The following is an 18,219-nucleotide window of genomic DNA, read 5'->3' as shown; positions in this document are numbered from 1 at the left end:
GTGTTTTCTGTTTCAGAATGAACTCATTTGTTTTTCCATGCAATAAACATCTTTGTTTTTTCCAAACATCTCCACTACTACCCTACAAAGTCTAACTTGAGAATACTGTTTGTGTGTACCCGTGGGATGATGTTGCTGCTGAGGAGGTCCAAAAGTGCTCCCCCTAAAGAAGTCTCTCTGCTGGGAAAACCACTTTGCTTTTGCATGAAGGTAACTTTAATAAATAAATAAATACAAAATAATCAATGCAGTCTACTGCTGAGTGGTAGAGGTTACATGTTACCGGTTTTCCCTTATAGTGTCAAGCTTGTGGTTTTGTTGTCTATGGTCTAACAGCAGTTGCATGGTTCATAAGGTTTTATTGATGCATTTTTATAATTCACAGTCCATCAGTCAAATGTTCTCTGGTTTGGATATTGGCAGATAAACTCTTCTACCTCCTCTAGGGGATATGCAGCCAAATAAAATTACTGCTTGCTTTCAGAATGGGTTGAATAAGGAAAAACAGTGAACAAGGAAATTCAAGTTTTAAAAGGGCTTGGTGGAAAATTTAGATCTGTTAATACTGAGGTCTCGGTGTCCAAGTATATACTTAGAGGTAACATGGGAGAGAACACAAAGACAGACTGCTTCTTCCTAGACTGGCTTTATTTGTAACAAGCCTGCATTTTCAATAATGGAATGCCAAGTGGTTTTTTACAGAGGGTGAGGCAGAAGCCAGTCTCAAAATGTGCTATTTTGAGAACCATGAGAACAACTGAAGTCAGAGATAGCATCCAGGAAGAAACTTGGGGAATCCCAGTCCAAACCTGTGATCAGTTTGATAAACTTCAGCAGTCTCAAACATAAGCCTGACATGTATATAACACATAAAGACAAGTGTGGTTTCGGCTTGCTTTGTTTCATTATTTTAACCTTGTCAATGGATATCTACAAAGCCTTCATGACAATGGAAAAATACAAGGTGTACGTGGATGAAAAACAGTCTGCAATTTGCTGCTACTACCTTAAAAAGAGCGTGCAGCTCACATACTGAGGTTGGAAATCCTTCATCCACAATTGGTAAGGGAGGACTGAAAAATAACATTAATCATGAAAGTGTTAAACTGTAAGATAGCTGCTTCAAGAAGGGGATAATCTATAATTTAAGTCATGAGGGTAAAGCACCTCTTTCATAATGTAAGTGAAAGCTGTTATACTGTTGGGGAAGCATGTACAGTGCTAGCAGGGGGAACAATTATTTTCCTTTTCCCATTATCCTGGACTGCACACAGGGGCTGGTACCACAGCACTCTCTGGTGAGGAGGCGGGGGAGGAAAGGGGCACATTACTGTGCTGGGGTGGCTGCTCTGCCAGGACTGCAGCTGGTTTCTTCAGCTTCCTTTTCCATCACATAAACTGGGCCTGTTTAATTCCAGAATGAATTTCATTTGAAAAGCAGAAATCTCTCAAGAAGATGAAATGCAATTGGCTTTTAAAACATAGGGAAAAAAGATTGCATCGTGCTTTGTGTTTCAGAGTTTGAGATTTGAATGCTAGACAGACTCTACTATTCTTGTCACTCCTATCAAAAGACATGTGCATTGAAACCCTGAAGTGGAAGGACTGCATGGAAAGCAGCCCTTTTAAGAAGCTTGAGGTTTTGTAAGTGCAGACGCTGAGATGGGAGTGTAACAAAGGCTCTGTGTTGTGGCATTGCACATCAGAGCCAAAAAAACCCCTAAGGGGCACATCTCTAGTACCATGTCTAGCAGATTATGCATGCAACTCTAGTCGCCAGTAATGAGTTGTGTGGCTAATCTGTCATGCACAGCACTGCAGTACTCCTGCTTCCCCCATAGGACTTGGCTGAGCCTCCCCTTTGCTTCCCCTCCAGGTGCTGAGCACCGTTAGAGCCTCTCCTGGCTAGTGGGACAGAAAACATTGTGTTCAACCTGGCTGCCCAGCCAGAAAAAGAAAATCATAGATAAGAAATAAACCTCATCTTTAACAACAGCTCCAGCCACAACAAGCAGGGCTGTGAGACCATAGGATGGTTAATATTCATAGGGGGTTACTTATCTACGGTGATATACCATGAATTAATAAGAAGCATTAGAAGTGGCCTTAATGGAGCACAGAAAAGCCTGTCCTTTGTTTTATTTTCTCACTGATTTTGTGACACAAGTGTTTTCAATTTACAACCCAAATGCTTATTTACAAAACATTTGTAGCATGACAAAATCCTCATGAAATATGAAAACTCAAGGCATGCTCCAGCTCTGAGACTGTTGTGCACACATTCTGTCACGCATCAGCTTTTGCTGTAATTGGAGCACAGGCTGGGTGGCTGGGCTGTAGCTGTAGTAGATCTGTGAGGCTAATGTGATTACCTGCTTGGTCAAAAAAACCCACCCTTTTTGCCCAAATAACCCACTTAGTAAATAAGTAGATTTAAAAAAGGCTTTTTAAAATAGCTGGTTTCATCAGAAATCTGAATTTCCCAGGGTGATCTTCAGGTGAATTTTATCAGAAGCATAAGTCTGTAAAGGTGAATTACTAAATCAGCTTTAATGTTGATGCTAAGATATGTATTAAATTTGATAATAATGGCAGTGATTTTACCATGTAATGACAGGACTTCAGTAATACACTTTAAGAGAAAGATATAAATACTGGGAGATTTAGGACATGAATCCCTACAGTTAGTTTCCTACAGATTCATAGTGCCTCAACCCATGTCTTTATGGTCCTTGTCAGACACAAGCTCTTGGGCACGTGGGGTCAGTCACAGACCAAGCCTGCTGTGCTCTTCTCTGTGTACTCAGGCTGTCTTTCGTTCAGCCCCAGCAGCCAGAGCCTGGCTCTCCAGCACAAGGCTGGGAAGCACTGTCAGCTTCATTTTCCCAGCTGCTGCCTAAAAGAGGAGCAGATTTTCCCCAGCCTGCAGCATAATAAGGGGTTTCAGTTATGTTTCTGTCAGTCTTGCAACAGACTGGGGTTGGACTCCCACTAGACCGGGTGTTGTACATATTTCAAAAGAGCAATCCATGCCCCTAGCAACATACGTTTTTCCTATGTAGATGGAGGGATGCAGCAAATAAACAAGGAGAGCATAAGGTGGCAATGAGCACAAAACCATCAGATGATGGAGGAGGAGGGGGGAGCCAGAGCTGTATAAGGGCTTCACAGATGGAGAAGGTCACCTGGAGAGGTGGAGAATTGAGTTATTCTGAATAAAGGAAAGGTAAACCATGGAGCAGATGTCGTGGAAGTATGGGGTAGGCACCAAGGGAGCACAAAGCCCAAAGCACCAGGCTCAGGTTCCACTGAAAATAGCAGCTCCTTCCTTACGAGAGCAGATGAGAACACCACTAGTAAAAAGATGCCAATTAGGAAGAATGTCAGGAAGGATGGGGCAGGGTGTGTGGAGAATGATGTATTTGCTCTCTTTCGCTCACAATGACATGTTTTGAAAGCTGATTTAAAACAAACCCTGAGTGTTTCTAATGATGGATGGGACCCTTTATTCTTTTTTGGACAGGGTGATAGGAGAAAGGGATCGAATGTGTGATGTCTATTGATAACGGCTCACAGGGAAGAGGCATCCAAAACCACTGGCCATGCCAGGCATATTTTTATCAATGGGTTATTTGAATATTTGCATTTTTAAGGAAGAATCTTCTTTGGTTCCTCCGCACACCAGGGACTTCTTGGCCAGTCTAAACAGTAAAGGTTTCTAATGTAAATAATTGCTCCACTGCGTTGTGTCATGCAGGAGGGTTAGGTTAGAGGAGGAAAGAAGGTGCTCTGAAGAAGAAAAGCCTGAGAAGTGACCACAGAGGTGGGCACATCAGCTTTTCTCTTTCTGTCACCGTCCCCATTACCAGAAGTCTGTTGCACATATACCTGAGCACATCCTACGGTTGGACACCAGAAATACAGCATTTTATGTCACTTTACTGGTTTTGTGTGTTGTAGCAAGCTGAGCAGCGAGGAGAAGGCTGGCTTGGAGCATATGCATCCCTGGCGTTACGCAGCAGGTACCTGCTTCCCACCTGGCAGCAGGCAGTAATGACTGCAGTTATTTATGGTGTTGTCATTTTGAAGTTCCTCTCCTTTCTGAAGGGGGATCTTCCCTCCTTGCTCAACAGTTCCCAGTGCAGGATGGGACAGGTCTCTTGGCTCCCCAGTTTGCCTGTGCGCTGATGGGGCTTCTGCTGGTTTTCCTTCTGTTTTTTAGGCTGTTTGTGGAAACCAGCTATGGTTTGAAACCAACCACTTTCAGATGTCAGCCTGCGGGCTTAAGAATCTAAAGCTTTGTGACTCTGGTGTCTCTCTCATGCTCATTGTTGCAGGGCCAATAGCGCTTGTAAAAGTTGTGATTCAGAAACCATGCCTGTAATGAAACCAGATTGCGACTCAAATATGGGGCTGTTGTTGCCAGGAGCTGGGAGCTTTCTGTGCTCCTATACTAGTAGGTCCAGAGCTGGCAGCCGCACTCTGGAAGCTTGGTGGAAACTCTGCAAGGGCTGAAGAGCTTCAGAGGAATGGAGATCTTAGCAGCTTCAGTTAATTTGATGAATAGCTAATGAATGACTTGAAACAGGCTGAAGGCTGGAAGATCCCATGTAAGTTTTTGCTTCTGATGTAACTTCCAAATAACCATATCAAAAGTAACGATGCATTACTGGGAAAAAACCCAACACAACAAAACTGAACTTTCTAGGGCAAACTCTTCTTGAAGTGTGACTGGGGAAGATGATGCACACGTATCTGTCTGTGAATAGATGAAATGGGGTTATCACTCATGAATGGTATCACTGACATGAATCTGTGCGACCTTCCTCTAATTTTGTTCCTCCTGCGGCCCCATGGCCAGGGCAGTGTGGATCTCTCCAAGCAGTCGCCAGCCTTGAGCTCACAGCTGGAGCCTGGTGGGCTGCTCACTTAGCTCCGCTCTCTTCCTGACCCTGCCCATCCCCTCGGGCAGGGTATCTCGGACACCGCACTGACGGAGGCCCCTGGCGGCACCCTGCCCTTCCGCTGCCGCCTGCTGTCCCTTCCCCAGGGGTCTCCGTGTGGCCGTGCCGGGTGTCTCAGCAGAGCCTGCCCAGCAGGGACCCGTCCTCCGGCAGCCATCTGAGGGCTCCCGCTCCCCTCACGGCCGGTCCCGGAGGCGGGTCCTGCTGCGGGGCCCTGCCCCTCCCTGAGGCAGCGGGCAGAGCGCGGAGCCGCTGCCGCGGCACGGGGCGGAGCCGGCACCGGGGCATCCTCCCTCCGTCCGTCCCTCCCGGCCGCCCGGCGCGCCGGCCGGCATCGCCGCGGCGGGCAGCGCGGCGGAGGGTGCGCGAAGATGCTGTCCTACAGCGTGCTGGACGCCAACGTGGTGGACGTGGAGAAGCGGAGGAACCCCTCGAAGCACTACGTGAGTGGCGCTGGGGCCCGGCCGAGCCCCCGTTCCGCTGCGGGGAGCGGCGCACGTGTGCGGGAGGAGGGCAGGGACGGGCGCGGAGCGGTGCTCGGAGCGCGGAGCCGTCCCCGCCGGACCTTGGCGAGGCACCCGCCTCGGTTGTAGCCCCCCAACCCATTTGCCTCCGTGGGTGAGGCGGCCGCGGGGCTCTGGGCTGCCATAGAAATGCAGCTCTTCTTCCTTGTCCTCCATCCCGATCGGAGGTTGGCTTTTTATGATGTTATCATTTTGAAGTTCTCCTCCCTTCTCAAGGGGGATCTTTCCTCGTTGCTCGGCAGGACCCAGCGCAGGATGGGACAGGTCTCTCTGCTCTCCGGTTTGCCTCCGTCCTGGCCGTGGCACTGCAGAGTGCCCGGTGGGGAGCGGAGCAAGCCTCTGCAGCTTGTGGGGTCAGTGAGCCGGAGGTGCTGAATGCTTCTTCCCTAGTTTTCTCCCATAGGTTACATTAAGACTGATTTTGAGGAGGGAGCCGGTTTGCATGGTTATCAAGTCAGACTCAGCTTTTGGGATCTCTTTCATCTCTGCTTTGCCTTGCTCTTTTCACACCTTACTGCCAATAGCAGTAAGAGGATTTTTAACAACCTTCCCAGACTCCAGTATTGCAGGGTGTCATGTAGAAGTGTCTGCCTGCAGGAGTTTGTAGCATACGGTGGAGTAGCTTTTGCCTATCTGCATAAGTAGAGAGGATATGTTTCGTTTCTGGGTTTTAGTTACACCAAATCCTTTAACTCCTTGCTCAAAATACAGTTTGCATTTTAATACGTGGAAGGCTGGATTTTGTGTTTAGGAATGGTAAATCATCTAGCTTTGGTAAGGTAAAGCCTGATGGGTGTTGTGGCTGGTGCGAAACCTCTCTGAGTATACTGTGTTTCCTGGCATTGAGCGTCTGCAAGGTTTCTTCAGAGCGTGCTTGAAAGATAAGGCTGAAGACTGGACATAAAGCTTTGCATTAATACTTCGTATCACTGAGCTTTTTCCTCTAGAGCTTACACCATAACCGAGTTCAAGGCTAGAGGGCACTATGTTGCTGAGAGATGCTGATTTGTGGATGCAAAGCTGAAGCTTTCATTTATCTTAGAATTAAGCATCTTGTACCCGATTCAGAGGAGTGGAAGTTTTAGGTCTCGTGTCCTCTCAGGCTGCCAGCTGGACCTGTGTGTTCAGTGTATTTATTGCTCGTTCACTGCTTCCAGGCTGCTTTAACCTTTGCAAGCTGCTGATGTGAATTGTGGCTGAAACCACCCCAGGCTGTTCTCTCACCTGAAAGGTGGCTGCAGTTCAGCATCAGAGAGATACATCTGCCAAGCACAAAGATATACAAAAGAGCTGGTAGCGATACCTTCCTTATCACCAAAAGAAACTGATGTTGTTGATTTCTTATTTGTTGGAAAATAACTGGAAAACAAAGATTTAAATCTTGTATTTACAGTTTTGAAAGGAAATATTGTCTGTGCTTACTTGCAGAAACATATCTGTATTTCCTTGATGATGGCTGTCATTGCATTTTAATAACAGTAGCCTAAATTGTTCCAAGAAGCTCTCTTTAACGATTTCTAGCAGAAAATCTACTTCTTCTTCTTCACCCTTCTCTCCACACACCTTTTCTAATACAGTCTTCTGCACAACAGTTCCATGTCCCTGTGTGTCCAGTTCTTAGCCAAAAACATCACATATTGGTGATTAGTGTTGTGTCAGCCTTTTGTCTCACTCCACCTCTGGCTGTACAGTATTCGGCACAATAGGATCTTGGTTCACAAATAAGCATTGGAGTAATCCAGTTAAAAATAATAGTCATCCATGTCCTCGTGAATCTGTTTCTTTTAGATGAGTGAATTAGTCCACAGGTCCAAAAGCCTTGGACACTTCTTGTTTCCTAGATTGCAGTTTGCAATGTGCTACAGCCTTTGCCTTTCATCTGGCTGTGGCAGAGTAACAGAGGGTGGACTTGTGCTGTCAAAGAATTTAATTCCCTGTGTCTGATCCATTGATCTTTGTTAGTTTGGTTCTGTGCTCTTTTTTAACATGAAACAACGATTTTCTTCTGAAATGAATATAAATGTGACTTGGCATTTAGTTCTCTCCATTGCTAGTGGTTAGTCTGGAGAGTGTAAAGCCTGGTGTGCTCTGCCTTATGTGGCTCTGTAATATCAGAAAGCCTTTCTACCTCCAACATCCATAAGCCTCCTATGCCATGCCTCAAGGCCATGCAGCACATGCCTTGGCATCTGATTAATGATGTGCTTCTCTGGTGGATGGTGACATAGGTATTGCAGGCATTTTTATGTAACTCCCTTTCTTTTTAATTGTGATCTTTCAAGGCAGTAGTGGAGCCTGGAGAGATGAAGGCATTTCTTAGGTATTGTGGGCATGTGGAGAGGGCTGAATGTGAGCCAGCACATGAGCCCCTGCACTGCTTTGCCTAGATGCCAAGAATCATTCCCTGAAGCAGATGTCTTTCATGATCTCAGCATAGCTTATGTGGCCTTGACTCAAGAAAGTAAAAGAAAGAGAATGGCTTTGCATATCCTCTGCCATGATCCTGGTGTGTGAAACTTCTGGAGAGATTAATACATCACTGGAAGATCTGTAGTGCTTTGCACATGGGAAGAGATTAAAATCTTGGATCCAGCACAATTTGATAGGGGCCCAGCCAGCTCTCTTCCCCATTCCACTTGGAAGTCACTACTAGGGAAGGAATCTGCACTGCCTCCCTCTGCATCACTGTCAGCAACTGGACAGCACAAGGCCACCTGGTTGGCTGTGTGCCCTGGATGGCAGCATGTGAAAGGATAAACAGAAGGCTGGATCCATAACCACATGCCTCTTGTATGGGATATCAGCAATATAAGCTCCTGCTGCTCTTACAGCTTTTGACTTTCCAGATTAATTTCCTATTCTTTCTTCATACAGATGGTCTTTTAAAAATTAATTAATGTTTGATAATACTTAAAAACATTGAATCTCCTTGCTTTCCCCCCTTCCTTTTTCTTTTAACAAGAACAATGTCAGGAAGGTGAAGTCTGGGTTTGTTGGAAAGACCCTTGATGCAGCAGGGGTCATATATTGGCTGAGCAATGCTGTGCTGAAGCTGGGTGGATTAGGATGTTGCAGTTAATGGTTGAAGATGTCACTATCATTGTGAAGAGAAAAAGCTGGTAACAAAATCCAAATCCCTTTTCTGGCCCTTGCTGAGTTTTAAATAGTCTGCAAGTCTCTTCTCTAGGTTGTTGAAGTTTCATCTGTTTATGGGGGGCTTCACTGGCTTTTAGTCTGCAATTGTGATTGTCTGGTTTAGATATGAAATGATCCCAAACTACAAACACATTCTCTGTTTAGAAAGCCCCACTGTTGATGCTTGCCTCCCTTAACCATCCACCAAGGAGCTAAAAGAGGATATCTTCTCTTCTCCTCTCTTTTGCCAGCTTATCTTTAGGCAGATATCTTACCCTCTTCCTAAATGCCTAACTCTTTTAGAAGCCCTGCAGGGAGCCTCTGCCTACCAGATGTGCTTGATCCTGCTCTCAGGGAGGTGGGAGGAGGTTAGGACCTTCACCTGTTCACAGCTTTGCAGGACCTGGCTGATGGCAAAAGTTTGTTAGAAGCCAAATGAATGAGATCCCCCACCCTCTTCCCTGACCACTTGCTTTTCCGCAGGGGATTGAGTAGTTACTGGTGTGCATTATCTCTCTAGGCATTTATGTGCTTGAGGTAGTTTCTGACGTCTCTAAGTGTGCTTAGTCCCAAGGACAGCGATGGATACATCGGTACAGATTTCCAGCACTTCTCCTGTTGCAGTTAGGCTTTGTATGGTTTTCAGCTTTGTATAGCATGGAGGGAACGTAAAACACTTGTTTTACAAGTGGCTGCCCTATCTCTTTCCAATTGGAATGAGTGCATTGCTGATTTTAGTCATCTGACATCACAGAACCATTTAGGTTGGAAAAGACCCTTAATATCATCAAGTTTGAGATGCCTGCATGCTCTTCCTTCCTTCGGTAATTGTTTCCTAATGCCATCTCTGAATGTCTCAAGGTTCTCTTGTAGGACTCTCTCTGCTGCATGGATATGGTTCCTAAGCTCCTTGGGGCACTGACATCCCTGAACTGTAAGGGACTGAGTCCTATGTTGGGTTCAGCACTGCTCCCCAGAGCACCTGAGTGTGCTTGTCTGCATGCTTTGAAGAAAAACTTTATGCTGCTAGAGCCAAGCTCTGTTCTTTGTGTCTTACCTGCTCCTGCTTATTGCTGAGGCTCAAGAGTGACTCAGATGTTACCAGACATCTCATGGCTTTGTTTCTATTTGCTGAAAGCTGCTTGTTATAAAAAACCCAGCACTGACAAGGAGGGTCTAGACATGTCATGGATTTAGTGACAAGGATCTTTGTACCTATGTTGGTCCCTCATTGCTACCATGGGAGAAGGAGCTGGGTTCCCACTGCTTGGATCACCTAATGGGTTGTCCAGTGTGGCCCTACCAGGAGGTCTGAGTTGAGGAGCTCCATATGCCACTTGTGCTAGCAGTACCAGCAGCTCATGGGTAAGGATGGCTTAGCCTGGGTTTGTTTGACCCTTTTAATTAGCAGAGCTGGAGACTGTGAGCCAGATCTCTTCCAGAGTGGACAGGATGTGACAAACTTGGATCTCACATGGCTTGTGGCCTGTGGGTAGAGCTCATTAAGGGACCTGGTGTGGATCAGAAGGCAGTGTTAGATGGGCAGATGGAGTACCTATTTAGGTCTTATGAACCATTTTCTGTTCTCCCTTTTCCCCCATCAAGACACCCTGTGTGGCTTTCCTTCCCAGGGGCCATGATCCAGCTTGACTCACAAGTCTGCACTTTTATTAGTAATTATTATTATTGCTACTATTATCTTTGCCTGGGGTGCTGGGAAAGAGCCAGAAAATGAGCAGGCTGCTCTGTGATTTCATCGTTCCTGAAACTGAACTTCCATGCATTGATAAGGGTTGTGTCAAAGGTGGCTGTGATTCTCTGTGCTCAGGAGACAGCATATTGGGGTAAAACATTCCTCCCCCATGCAGTGGCTTTCTCTGTATGTAGACCACTATCCTGCTGGGGTAGATGTATGCCTTTAAGGTTAATTTCCACCCCTCTGCCTGTTCTAGATGCAAATCTTGTGTTTGCAGACTACCAAATTTTAATTGTTTTTAATGTCTGATGAAGCATGTCAGAAGTCCATCTTTCTGAAGTGTCTGGAAGCTGTGCATAGACAGTTCTCTGCAGGTTGGTTCAGCCCTTTTCCCTACTTCCACATGGCCAGAGGAGCAGGGACAGAAAGAGGTATAGATCAGATCTTGCAAGTGCAAAGCTGCTGCACTCACTAGTACTCAGAGGACTTTTCCTTATCACTGTAACCAGTTCTAGATGGAAATGTTGCTTCTTGAAGTGAAATTCTCCCCTAACAGCAGAGGTTTTAGTTTCTGTGTCCTGTTGGGTTTTTTACTTTAAGGGCACTGCTCTTTTCTGAGGCCTAAATAACAACCAGGTTTTTTTCTGTTTGCTGCCTTGAGACATTCACTTTCTTCCTCTTCTCAGCATCCACTTAGCCTTTCAGTGCCATACCTTTACCTGATTCTCTCTCTTGGAGGTCTTCCCCTTGTTCCCTTATCTTTCAGAAGTGCCTAAGAGAGGCAGTCCTTTGAGCTTGCTCAGGGCAGGTTTGCAAAGTAGATCAGACACTTTAGGCATCTGCCTACTTTTCGTAATGCACTGTCTGGCTCTTACTGCTCTCTAACTCAAGGCTTCTTCAGCAGGCAGCAGGGCAGCCCAGCAGATTAAGAAGCACTCTCAGTCCTTTCTTCCAACAGAGTTGTGGGTTGGTTACATTGAGCCAAGAGTCAGTAGTATCTAAATTCAACAGTTTGCAAAGTAAATGTCCCCAGCCTTAGGAATAAATTAAACATTGGTAGTGAAAAGCAAGTTGTCCTGATTTGTTGTGGTCAAGGCAGAATGAAATAACGCAGGAGACTACATCCCGGCAGGCTGCCTACTGGCTCTTCTGGGGTTGAGCCTGCAGTGTGCTGGGAGGGCAGCCAAAAGAAAGCTCAAAGAAAAGCTTTTAGCAAGCCCATGAGCTGGGGACAACAGCTCCAAAAGCCTCCAAGTTCCATTTTAAAAGTGATGAAGATGCTGCTATTGACTTTCACTGGGACTTAGTTACCAGGGAGATGATGTCCTAAGAGACAGCATATATGCTTTAAGCCACTGCATTCTGTGGGTGACCTCTGGCTTCCTAAGAGCTCCGAGTAGGGTGGTGGGTGCTAGGACCCACTAGTACAGCACAGCTGGATGGATTGTAGTCACAATTATGCCAGCCTGAGTTAAAACGAAGAGGAATGGAGGGACCAAATCACACCCTTTTCCCAAAAAGGGTGACTGGAGAGAAATGAACAGACATCATAAGGAAGCAAGTGATGGAATAGGAAATGGAGCCCAGGCTTCCTGCATCCCAGAACAGCCCTCAGAAAGATGGGCAGCTCAAAGGTATTGCCCTCCTCCTGTCCTTGTGCGGAAGGGAATATACCAGTACTCCCACTGGGGAGATGAGGCAAAGAGAGTGATTAAGTGGTTGGCCTGAGGCCACTCATGAAGCGTGTGGCAGCATTTTCTATTCTTTGCTTTGGCTTCTAAAACAGTGTTGCGATTTATCTGATAAACGTACACAGCCTGAAAAAATACTACTGTCGCATTCCGTCATTGTCTTCCTCAAAACCCATTTCCCATTATATATGGATTAAACAGGAAGAGGGATTCAATATGACCCTACCTGAGGCAGGAGGTGACGTACAAGCTCTCTAATTTAGTCATTTGGGAGGAAACAGCTGGGCTTTCTAATGTGAGATGATTTTCTCTTTTTTTTTGATCTTCCTTTTTCATGCCATATCCTCTTAATCTGTGCCTGCTCACGCAAAGGGAGCTGGTCCCCAGTAACCACAGAGAAGAGCAGGGTCGTTAGAGCAGGCTGACAGCTTCATGCATCAGTCCTATGGCATTGTGAAGCTGAATGCTTTCTTGTAGCAAGACCTGACACCACCTCGCCTGGAGCGTGCTGTGTAAATATTACATGAAGAAGGCAGCGAGCCACACAGTATCGTTCTGTTTGAAGCTGGTGGTGTCTGCTGCTTAATCAGGTAGTGTCAAAACCAAATACAGTCAAGTCAACGGAAAGAAAACTTCTCTGAACCTTGTCTCACACCTCTAGACAGAGGCTTTATTGAAAGTTTTACTGAGAAGTTTGTAATTACTATGGGTTTTAATATAGTGCATCTCCCTTTTTCTTTACTTTAAAAGCAAAAACATGTTCTCCAGCATCTCTTTGTTATTCCTTTTTAGGCAGGGTCATCATCACATTTGGGGGGGGGGGGAAGCAAAAGGAAACTGGGTGGATTTCTTCACATGGAAAGACTTTAAAGTGGAACATCTTGCAACCTAGTTAGAATCTTCCCACTTTAGCTTACTCATTCTTTGAACCACCTTCTAGGTGAATATATAATAACAATCTAGTCAGTCTTTCAAACATTTCAAACGTGAATTCATTATGTGTCAGTAATATGATACACTCATTGCATATGTTTATAAACATGGGGGTCTCTATGAATGCATAAGAGCCTTTATTACAAAACAAGGATGCTTTTGGACTAAAATATGTGCAAACAGACTTGGAAGACGGTTTCTGCACTGGGCTGTAAAGGCAAGCCACGGCACATGCATACAGGCAGGGAGGGACAGACAGTGAGACATTATCAACTAGCTGTGCAGGTAATTGTCTCAACATAACCCAGACTATTGTCTGGTGGTCATTTAGGCATCGTTGTGAAAAAGGTTGATCTCATAACACTTTAAATTGCACTGGGGTGAAGGTAGAGCAGAGAGAGATTTTATTTTTTGTAGCACCTGTAAGCTCTTAAAAGTGCTGGTATTAACTGGTGCTCTTGTGCTTAGGATGACCTTTGTGGCAATTGTAAAGATTCTCCTCTTGATTGTGTTGAGCTATTGATTTCAGCAAAGCTACTCCTTATTGCAGTTTTTATAAGAGGGGCTCAACATGTAGGTAAGTAACAAAGTCCTTACACTGGGAGCATTCTACTTTTGTGGGCAGAATACACATCCCCAGATCTGTGTTTTCATCAGAACTTCACATGTAGCACTAGTATGCTGCAGTGTCTTCTTAACTGGTCTTAATAGTGCCTGACTACTCTAACACAGGACCTGGATGTACCATAGCTTCACAATGTACTGCTATGTAGTAACATTCATTATAATTCAGCTTCTGTATTTTTTCATGGTAGACTCTTAGGTGAAATAAAAGGTTTGTAGAATGTAAGTGTCCATAAATATGTGTGTGTGATCTCATCCATACTGTGCTTGAAACCTATGTTTCAAACACATATGCCTATATATGTTGCTGGCACTCTCTTTCTGACCAGTAGGCTATGTTCGATTTTTCCTGTAACCACACTGGCTAAGCACAGTGGTGCACTAGGCTCCTGTACTCTCAACAGTGAGCAGCATGATTTTGTAGGCTTGATGCAAAGTTGTTTGCAAGGAAAACATCCTTATCTATGTTCACAGGGAGAAACATGCCAAAACTCTTCTAACCATAGCTGTGTTTAAACAAGAGTTTCACACTACCATGCTGTCTACTTTACAGAAGTCTTCCATAGCTGCTCCTGAGATACTGGAAGCATGGTTCTCCACTGCCCAAGATATACTTATAAATGCAGACTTTAATGCATACAGTTCATAAATCATCCAGAAATGCTTGACCTAATGTCCAGTGCAATACACACAAGACATAGTGTGGCATGTCAGAAGAGCTTGTGTGTCCTCTTTACTGGTGGTGTGGCTTTGGCTCGCTTGTTTAACCTTTCAGGGTCTCAGTGTGCTCTGCTGCATTACTCACCTTTCATAAAACGTAAAGATGTGTGTGTTACCTAAGGGCTGACTGCTAGGATATGCTTTGAAACCTCTACGTTTGGGTCATGTTTCTCTACCAGGAAGCAGCACTTGCCTAATGGCAACATCATTGTGTTATCTGGAAGTGGGAGTCAGACTGTTGCTTCCCTAATAGTGTTCAGCAGACTATTACTATTACTAATACCAGTACTACATGGTAATGAATAGGATGGTATTAAAGTTACATTCCCCTCTGAGGAAACTTACATTTAGGATGCCAACCATGCTTGCCTGCTGTGAGCCTATTCCTCTAGGACATTCCTTCCCATCTTGGAGCCCCAGCACCTGTGGAGCCTATTTGAGGTGAAGCATGGAATAAGGGAGCAAGCCCCTCAGCAGTAGGCTGCTAGCTGCTGCTGTCTGCTCTCTCTCTGGTATCTATGTATTCCCTGTCAGGAAAGCTCGCCAACAGAGGTAAAATATTCTTGCCAGGAATTCTTGTATCCTTGGGGGATGATGCAACAGGAGCATCTGAATTACCATTTTTCTAACTCTGTGACAATGAGATTTTTTTAATGGCTCCCTTAGCATTCAATGAGGTTTTCCCACTGCTTTGTTCAGACTGTTGTATTATTATTTACAAATTAACCCATACACTATGGGTAGAAGGTTAGTCCTGATTTTCCGCTCTCTGGCAAATGCAAGCCCAGAGGAGACCCCTGTAGCTCCAAGCAAAATACTCTGAGGGTCAGTTTTAAATGTCTTCCCATTCCCTGCCCTACAGGTGCTTTGCTGCACCATGTCTGAGCTCAGCTGATGGCCTTTGCTTGAAAATGTGGCAAACTGACACCTGCCTCATCTTGAGCAGCCTGAGCTGGGGTTATTCATGGGTAGATGCTCCAAGAGGCTGCTGAGCGCTGGGTCTTCAGCAGCAGCAGGGCGGCTGGCACAGCCCCTGCTAGTGCGTAAGTGGGAGGCCTGCAGTTTCCCAGGGCTGTCACTCCAGCAACTTTCTCCAGCATTAAAATCACTTAGAATTTAAAAACAAACAAACAAGGATATGTGAAGTATTTTCCTGGAAGAAAGCCACAAAGAGCAGGTTTAAATGCATCTCCCTCCTCCCGTCTCCCAAACATGTCACAGGAAGAAGGACTGGAGTTCAGTGTTTTCCTAAGTGGGACTAAAACAGGCTCTGGAGCTGGTTTCTGGGACAGGGCAGAGGAAAAGCAGGAGTGGGAGGGGAGTTCTGCGTGTGTGTGTGTTATATATTAGGCAAAACTGCCATAATCCTTGAACCAGCACTGGTGGTAATATCTCTTTTTATTAACACAAGGGCTGCTTATTTTCTGTCCATAACGAGATTAGAGCTGTTGGCTGAAGTAGAGAAGAATAAAAGGTGACACATTCTAGAGGAACATCCATGCTGGTTTTCCATGTACCGAGGGACAGCAATCTTGTATCCTCCGCATTTTACAAGCCCTGGACATCCTTAACAAGTTCCTTCCTTTCCCTGAATGTGGATAAGTTTTCCTTTAATGCTTCAGCAAAAAGCATTTTATAAAGGCAATAGTTGATATTGTACTCAAAGGGAATCCACTGCAGTAGCCAGCTTCTGAAATACTCTCACTTGAGGCATACGGAGGAGTCTTCTGCCTGTTATTGCTCAAGAACAGATTTTCTGTTTCATCTTTTGCTGCTGTCTTTGTAGCAGTGTCTGTCAGAAATCTGGAGTGGTTTTGGGAAGCAGCTTTCCCCCTGTTTTTGAGCTGGGCAGCTGTAGCTTGCATTTAATCCTTTAATACAGACATCCCTGATTTGTAAAGATAAGTATAAATAGCTCAGTTTAAACTAAAAATATATTAGAATCATAGAATAGTTAGGGTTGGAAAGGACCTTCAGATCATCCAGTTCCAACCCCCCTGCCATGGGCAGGGACACCTCACACTAAACCATATCACCCAAGGCTTCATCCAACCTGGCCTTGAACACTGCCAGGGATGGAGCATTCACAACCTCCCTGGGCAACCCATTCCAGTACCTCACCACCCTCACATTAAAGAACTTCCTCCTTGTATCCAATCTGAACTTCCCCTGTTTAAGTTTTAACCCGTTGCCCCTTATCCTATCACTACAGTCCCTAATGAAGATCCCCAGCATCCTTATAGGCCCCCTTCAGATACTGGAAGGCTGCTATGAGGTCTAAGATGTTAAGTGAATATGTCATGGGCAACTGCCCTTGGAGATTGCAGTAGTCATGATCTGGGCAGAAGAGTCCATCAGTCTGTCTTTAGACATCTTGACATCTTTTCGTATAGTGCTAGTGGCACTGGAGAGTTGCAGCATGTACTGGTGTGCAACAGGCACTGCTGTCTTGGAGGGAGTCTCCTTCTTGGAAGAACTTAGGCTCAGACCCAAATGACCAGGACCTGAGGATGCATGGCCTGGGAATGGGAGAAAGGCATTGCTTCTCAGTGTGGTTATGGCAGTTTTAGGTTTTCAACTGGTCCTTTCAGCTGTGAGTAATGCTGTGTATCTGTGCACTGTGGTGTTGGCCAAAGGAACATTGGGATTACTGTTGTACAGAGTTCCTCTATTATTGAGTTGGGGGAGAGTGCAGGTGTTTGATAGGAATTGGGATTTTGATGTGAGGCTTTGTGTATGCATGTGTTTTGCTTCTGTTTTAAATTCTGTGCTGCTCTGCCTTTGGACAAGAAGAGGGCACAGTCAAAGAAACGGGGTGAAAAGCAGAGGTTTGTAAAGGATCCTTAGGTTCCATTGGAGCTGGTGCCACAGTCCTGGCCAGATCCTAAGAATACTCCTTTCTTCTTTCTTTTATGCTGGTTTTCTCCCTTCTGACAAGCTCTAATCTTACCCACAGCATGGGGTTATTTCCCATTGTCTTAATTCTGGAGTTCTATGTGATCTTCCAAATGTAGTAAGGCTGGACTGAAGAGCATCCTGTGGGCAATCAGCAGAGCCTTCCACTGGGTTTTGGGAGAGTACAGTCCTAATGTACTTACTGCAGCTTTTGTGCCTGAGGAGAGGCGTCACAAAGCTTTCCCTGTGTGCTGAGGGCTTTGTAGGGTTCTGCCTACCATGTTATCATATAGAGATGCTAAGGCATCAGGTCTCTAGCTCATCTGATTAGTAGAGAGAAAGTGTTCTCTACCAGGCACTGGCATTTATGGGAGTCCACTTGTCCTTGCTTTGGGATCTGGTTTGTGAGGAGCTAAAACTTGTTTGCTGTTGTCTTGCTCTGTGTGAGAAGCCTTGGCTGGGTTATGATAAAGACTTTGATTCAGACCAGAGTGAGGGTGCAACTGGCCACATGATTTGTGTCACAGGGGACTTGAAAACATCCTAAGGATTCAAATGAGGAAATGATGCCCTCTGTCTCTGTTTGTAGAAAGGTAGAGACTTCAATTAGTTCTAGTACAGGACTGATAGTCCAAGCCTGATCAAACGTGTGTTTTATCTGCCAGCATCCTGTCTTGACTGGTCCTTGATCAGTCTTCTGCATCAGGTTAACCTGAGCTGTAGCATATCTAGGTGAAACACCTATTTCTGAAAGGCCAACATGTTGTCTTTACTATCTATTGTGACAGGAAGGGTTAAACAGATGGTGGTGGTGGCAAAGAGCTTGCTTTAGGCAGTAACACAGCAGTAAGTGCTGAGATGACATGGGAAAGCTCTCTAGCTGACGTCCTTGTGAGCCTCTCAGTGACATCAAACTCCTGGACCTTTTCCAGGCGAGTTTGGCCTTGCCCCAGTGACAATAGATGTTAATCTGTTGGCTTGTCAAAAAGTACGTGTTAGTGGTTTTTTTACAGACCCATTTCCAACCCTCAGATTTC

The 18,219-nt window shown here is 45.3% G+C and overlaps 1 protein-coding gene across 1 annotated transcript in view; it reads left to right on the top strand.

Moving 5' to 3' along the window:
* The first annotated feature begins 5,302 nt into the window (after nt 1-5,302).
* Nucleotides 5,303-18,219, top strand: part of SH3PXD2A (SH3 and PX domains 2A) — a 249,054-nt gene continuing 236,137 nt past the window's right edge. The window contains exon 1 of the mRNA XM_005154542.3: nt 5,303-5,407. Within this exon, the coding sequence (XP_005154599.2) occupies nt 5,336-5,407 (72 nt within the window). The 5' untranslated portion in view covers nt 5,303-5,335. The remainder of the gene's footprint in view (nt 5,408-18,219) is intronic.

The sequence above is a fragment of the Melopsittacus undulatus genome, chromosome 4 (assembly GCF_012275295.1).
Source record: "Melopsittacus undulatus isolate bMelUnd1 chromosome 4, bMelUnd1.mat.Z, whole genome shotgun sequence".
Taxonomy (NCBI): domain Eukaryota; kingdom Metazoa; phylum Chordata; class Aves; order Psittaciformes; family Psittaculidae; genus Melopsittacus; species Melopsittacus undulatus.
The sequence above is the reverse complement of the archived record's forward strand: the minus strand, read 5'-3'. Positions and strand labels throughout refer to the sequence as shown.